At 57.1% G+C, this 6,473-nt stretch overlaps 1 protein-coding gene across 2 annotated transcripts in view; it reads left to right on the top strand.

The window, feature by feature from the left end:
- Positions 1-1,098: 1,098 nt before the first annotated feature.
- Positions 1,099-6,473, top strand: part of PXDC1 (PX domain containing 1) — a 28,680-nt gene continuing 23,305 nt past the window's right edge. Inside the window, exon 1 of one of the 2 annotated variants that reach the window (XM_030042089.2) lies at positions 1,099-1,288. In XM_030042089.2, the coding sequence (XP_029897949.1) occupies positions 1,114-1,288 (175 nt within the window). In that variant the 5' untranslated portion in view covers positions 1,099-1,113. Of the gene's footprint in view, positions 1,289-3,532; positions 3,891-6,473 lie in introns of those variants that run through there. The other variant, XM_030042088.2, reaches the window with a different exon arrangement.

Here is a 6,473-nt window from a genome sequence, read left to right as displayed (position 1 = left end):
AATAAAAGATACTTTCATCTGGAAAAGGTCTATGTCCTTTGGGACTATCCGTCCTTCCTGCACATCCACTTTACATTCCACGCTGCAGATAATCTTGTGAGTCCTGCCGTCCTCCCTGGCACTCCACCAGTCTAATGCAAACATTTCTTTTCTGTGCATGAGCCATTTTCTGGCAAAACTTTTTCTGGAGCCACACAGTAACAGATGATTATTACTAACCCAAATTTCATGAATAGCAGTTGTGCCCAGATGTAATGGCTGGCGAGCATTACACTGCTGTAATAGGGACGCTCAGGAGCATACCAGGGAGGTGAGAGGACATATATACACATGTCCTGCCACTTGAGCTGAGAACGAGATAAAATTGTGGTGGGCTACCGATCTGCCCACAGGCAATGGGTGGCCACACGAGAAGTGCTCAGTGGCAGGATTTAAAGCTATGCCACAGTTTTACTTTCCACTCCAAAAAGGGGATGTTCCACTTCTGTACTTTACCGGATTAAGATTCCTTTTTCTGGAACAGGATCATCCTCATGGGGGAATAAGGAACTGATCCTACATGTGCAGCATTAGGCATAGGATTACTTCTACTGTTCATACTCCTAAAATTCAGGATCTGGCATCAGTATGTCAGCTTCAAGCCCTTTAGATGTAGAATTTTCAGCATAGGCTCATTTTCCATGAGCAGGCAGTGACAGGCACATAGGGTTTTGTGTGATTTGAATATTTTAATTAAGTCAGAAGCGTGGCACCAGTCAGACTGAAAGAGAAAAATAGAACCAAGCATTTAATGCTCGAGCCTACAGGACGGTGCACGGCACCCTTAGCCCAGCAGAATTTGAGGGCCCCCAACCAAGACCTTGCAGAATCCAGCTGAAGCCGGAGCTCTGACAAAGTGCTGGGAGCCTCGGAGGTCTATCGAGTGACACGCAGTTTGTGGGCAGGCCGACAACGGCAAAAACCATTCTATTGCAAAGGCAGAAAATACCAGTCAGAATGAGCCGAAGTCAAGTGCTTTCCTTGCTTAAATAGAAGCAATGCAAGGCTGACATCTTTAAAGAAAGGGGGGTTACTCTCACAGTTCTCTTCCTAGAAGTTTCACTTCCTTAGGATATGTGGTTATTTCAGGTTACCACAGCAACTGTCAGAAGAAAAGGCATTTTATTTTCTTGTTTTGTTTTTACACGGAAGAACTGGGAAGACCACCGTGTACTGGAACAAGAGGAGGGATCACAAAAGCCTGCCCCAAACAAAAGGAGCTGTGTGGAGATCTTCCTACAGTACAAAGGTTTGCGACAATTCCTTGCCTGTGAAGCCCCACTGAATACTCTGAACAGCTAATATGGGATACTCAGGAGATGTCTAGCCCGACAGTGATAGGAAAACCCTTTTTGTGGCGCCTGAAGGTGAAGTGGGTGGGCCTCTGCCACACGCTTTGCTCCAGGCAGGGGTACACAGCTCTCCTTGGAAAGCGTGGGCCTTCAGGTTGTTTGAATGCCTGGTTTTGTATCGCAGCTGTGGGCCCAGCGCCGTTCTCAGTGAAGTTGATTTGGTAGGAATCGGTGCTGAGCGCCTCAGGATCCACTCCGACATCTTGAGTATCGTCCGTCCTGTTTTCAAAAATGCAGATTTCTCTAAAGAAATGTCTGCAGGTGCTGTAGAGTGAGACTGCAGTAAACAGGCACGTGCCTTTCTGTTTGGAGAGATGGGGCTCAGTTGTTTGCATTCTTTACATATGACTGTGCTTCAGAGTGAACTAAACCCAGTTTTGTTATGTAGAAGTTAAATTGAGAAAATATACAATGATGTATTTGAATAGGCAGATTGGGACATCACTGCATTTGTTGGTTTGGAGTTGGTTTACCATAGAGGCATGTGGAACCTGAATGATTTAGGCAGTTGCTAGCAACATGCTATCTGTTGAAAAGAGTGTGATTTAGTTATTTAATTACGCACTTTACAGAAAACTACTCAGTATCTTTCACTCCTGTGCCCCCCTCGCCGTGCTTATTTGTACTGTCCCAAGCTGATCCAGCTGTGGTGTTCTCCAAGCACCACTTTTTGGCTGATACCTGTAACCGTGGTCTTGTCTCTGGGCTCTGCTGATTTTTCTGAGCGGTTAAACAGCGCCTGAATTGTTGCCGTGTGAATTCCTGGCCTCCTGAGCCACAGACGTCACGCTGGCAAAAACTGGCTTAAATTTGGTAATACGTAGTGTGAGTGCAACGACCTCCGACCTCCCCAAATCACACAAACGGGAAGGGTCTCTCCAGCCCCAGGCCACGGCGTGACCCTGGGAAGTCGCCCACCACCTCCCTCCGCCCCGCCGAGCCCCTCCGCAGCAGAAAGCCGGGTGCCGGAGGCCACTGCCTTCAAGCAGAGGCCCGTCCCGGATGATGCATCCCACGTCACCACGCTGTCATTCTCTTGACCTTCACTATGTATATCTTAACCCTGCAGCTTCTTAGGCATTTTCAGGCATCCACGTATCTCCCACACACTCTTCCTTGCCTTACAGCGCGTCTCCGGTTTTGCCAGATGACTGCTGCTGACTGCTGCAGCCCCTGCCAGCTCTCCCAGTGCCCCCCTCTCTGTGCGTTAAGACGCTGCTTGGGGGTCCCGTGGGAAGGAGGGGCTGTATTTGCAAGCGCAGGCCTCCCCATCCATCTCCCCATTTCCCTCCCGTATGCGATGCTGCTGGAGGCTCCCTCAGGGATGGCGTCCCACCAGACTATTAAGAAAAGGCCGAGGGGGTCCCAGGCACCAGCCGGGTACTCCCTTTCTCCTGCTTCTCCTTTCCGTGAGGGACCTCCCTGTCCCCGGAGGTGCCGGCACGGCTGCCGGGGTCCCCGTTTAGGCTTCCCAGGGCACCCACGGCCGCTTTTCAACCGTGTGCGCGCTGCCGAGGGCTGGCAGCCTCGCATGCCGCAGCTGGAGGCGGTGTGAGCAATCTCCCCCTTTTCCTCCCTCCGCTGGCCGGCCTGGAAGTTTGGTTTTTTGTTGTTTTTTTGTTTTGTTTTTAAGAAAAAAAGAAGGAAAAAAACTTCTGGGGTCACTGGGAGGGGAAAAAATTTCCTTGTCGTGCCTGTGGCGTCTGCGAAATCGTCCCGAGAAGGAAGAGGAGGATCCCGCCGCGGGGACCGTGGTGTTTGGCGGAGGGGGTGGGCGCTGGCCGCGGGGCCGGGGAGGGGGGGGGGGGGGGGTCACAGCGGCCGCGGGCGGCCCCGCTCCCCCCCCGCCGCCGCGGCCGTGGGACGGGAGGGGCTCTGCCTCCCTGCCGCCCCGGGGAAGAAGGGGCCGCGCCGCCCCGCTCCCCGCCCCGGGAGGGGGTGAGAGCCGCCCCGCTCGGTGCCGGGGGCTCGGCGGAGCAAGGACAGGGGTGCCCGGGCTGGCCCCTCGCTGCGGGCCGCCGTCTATGAGGCGCCGGCGGGCCCTCCCTCCAGCGCCGGGAGGCGGCACAGCCCCGGCGGGCAGGGCCGGGCCGGGCCGGGGGGGGGGTGGCCGTGCGGCGGGTGGCACCCCCCTTCTCTCTTCCTCCTCCTCTTCCTCCTCCTCCTCTTAACTTGGCCGCGGCGGCGCGGGGCGGTGCGCTTCGCCCTCCGCCGGCGGCGGGGGATGCGCGGGCGGCGGCGGGATGGCCTCGGCCGTGTTTGAGGGCACCTCGCTGGTGAACATGTACGTGCGGGGCTGCTGGGTGAACGGGATCCGGCGGCTCATCATCAGCCGGCGGGGCGACGAGGAGGAGTTTTACGAGATCCGCACCGAGTGGTCGGACCGCAACATCCTCTACCTGCACCGCAGCTACTCCGACCTCGGCCGCCTCTTCAAGCGGCTCCTCGACTCCTTCCCCGAGGACCGGCCCGAGCTGTCCCGCTCCCCCTTGCTCCAAGGTTTGAGCAGCCTCCGCGGGCTCGGCCCTCGCTGCCTGCCGGGCGGGCTGGCTGGCTTCCCGCCGCTGCCCCGGCGGTGGTGGCGGCGGCGGGGCGGGCGGTCCCCCCCGGCGGAGGGAAGGGGGGGATGAGGAGCTGGAGCCGCTGCGGGACCGGACGGGGCGGGGGGGGGGGGGGGGGAGGAGGCAGGAAAGCTGCGGGGGCGTTTTGCGGTCGGAAACTCCGCCCGGGCTGTTGATTTCTGGTCTATTTTGGGGGGGGGGGGGGGTAAATAAACGGTGGGGGTGATGGGCTGCCCCGCAGCCCGGGGCCGGGGCGAGCCCCGCGGGCTCCGGGCTCTCGCAGGAGGGAGACCCCAGCCCCGCCGCAACGGGGGCTCCGGGCTGGGCTGGGGGAGCAGAGGGGTCCCTGTTCGCGCTGCCCCTCCCCGCTGTCTCCGGCCTCCCCTCGGGGGCTGTTGGCAGGAGAAGGGCTGTAGCTGAAAAATCTCCGCGTGTTGGTATGTTGTTTGCCACAAGGAGAGTGGGGCGGGGGGGGGAAGAGGCTGCGGCGCTTGCCAGTGGACGGAGCGACTCTGGGAGCTGGCATAATTCCTCGCATAACTTCTGCAAAACAGGGGAATTGCACCAGCGGTTAGATCCATGTTTTCTCTTTTCGTTTCTGAAGTGGATTAAGCCAGCTCGGGGGACGTTGCCCATGCTCAGGCCTGACTGTGCAGAAGCAGAATGTACCTGTTAAGCTGTCTTGGGGGTTGATTTTAATTTGTTTAACGCTTGGGGTATTTTTTAGATACAGTTACGTGTTTTACTCTAAAATATTTCAAGTGTGGAGAGTGGTGCGGAGCATCCGCTCGTCTGAAAATGGACGTATGCGTAGCACTTCCACTCTCCCCAGTTGTTTGAGTAACTACATAAATGATTCGATTGAACAGGAACGGGGAGACGCTGGTATTTTGTCAATGTTTTCCCCTCTGAGAGGATGGAAAAGTTCTCCCCTGCTCTCACTTCGCCTCTCACCTTGTGTGACCCTCCCCTTGCAGAGGGTCTGCGTTTTGACATTCTCGGGGCTGGTTCACCACGCTGCATAGCGGTATAAATCCACCGGACTTATTTCTGGGCCCTACCTGTGTGACAGAGGGCTCCGTTCCCTGCGAGGGGGGAGCAGCGCCAGCGGGCCTCCCCCGGGCTGACTCGCCAAGGATGTTTTGTGACGGGTGTTTAAGGCGAGACAGGGCTTTTTCTCCTGTCCTGCCACATCCCTAACCTCTGCGGGGGGGTTGGGGCGGGGCGGGGTGTGTGTTTGTGCCTCATTTAAAAACGCTTATACCTTTTAAAAACGCTTATACCTTTTAAAAATGCTCACACCTTTCCCTCTCCTCATCTTCTTGGGGTGGCGGGAGCCGCAGCCCGCTCCCCGGCGGGTGCCCCCCCCCGGCGCTGGATCTTTTCCCCTTCCCGCAGCCGGGAGGCGGGAGCTCGGCTCCGCCGCCACCGGCGGGTCCCGGGTGCCCTCTGCAGACGGCGGGGATGGGCGCAGGGCTGCCGGGCTGGCGGCAGCCCCGCCATCCCCTTGCAGCCCCGTGCGGGGTGGGAGAGGCTTGCGGGGGCTCGGTGCCGGAGGCGGGGGGGGGGGAGCTGTCTCCCTCCACTTGGGTGCAGGTTGGGAACGGGGGAGTCCGCTGGCTGTTCCCGCAGATCCTTTCCCCACACACACACACCCCCCAGCCCTGCTGTGTGCCCGGCACAGCGTGCTTATAGTGTCTCACGCGATGAGGTGGCTGACCAGGGATCTAAAATATTGCGAAAATGTATTATCCATTGCGGGTGCCCTACCTAAAGTACTCCGAGCGTGATTTTTAGCAGTGCTGAGCGGCAGTAAATTCTAAATTACACGGCCTTTACGTGTATGTGTCACCTCAGCCCCAGCTTTTGAGGATGCTGGGTAGGTCTGGAGAGAATCTGCCTGTGGCCTGCAGGGCACAGCACCTGCCAGGGTCACTGTGACTAAAATTTGGCTTCCCAGCGTGCCAGTAGTCTTTGTACTTGTTGGATTTACGGGGCTCTGAAGAGCAGCTTGGCAGCCAGGCTGGGGCGTGTGCTGGGTTGGCCGGAGACAGAGTCGGTCCTTGCCGGCCCTGGCCTCCTGCCCCTCCCAGCACGCTCCCTCCCCATCACTTTGGCACAGGAGCCCCTGCGCGTCCTAAAGCCATTCTCATTCCTCAGCGCCTGCCTTAAGTGAGCATGGTTCCTCTTCTGCCTCAAGACCTATCACAGCTTTTGCAAAATACTACACTGTTTTCACGTTTCTCTGAGGCACCGTTTGTGCAGTTAGAGCCAGATGGGATTATAGTCCCTTGCACTGGCTTTACTTGACAGTCCCAGGTAACATACACCATTAGTGCATGAACAGCTGGGAAAAAGTAAGCATCCTCAGCCTGCGATGCTCAGTTCCTGCCTAAGACCTGGAGCCAGCAACCTTCACTTACCCTTATCTCAGGAACAGGCGCACCGACTTCAGTAGAATCAGGAATGAGCAAAGCATCAGTCCAGGATTTGAAAAATCGAAACCCAATATAAGCAGATT

This window comes from Aquila chrysaetos, chromosome 18 (genome assembly GCF_900496995.4).
Source record: "Aquila chrysaetos chrysaetos chromosome 18, bAquChr1.4, whole genome shotgun sequence".
NCBI lineage: Eukaryota > Metazoa > Chordata > Aves > Accipitriformes > Accipitridae > Aquila > Aquila chrysaetos.
This window is presented reverse-complemented; position numbering and strand designations above follow the sequence as displayed.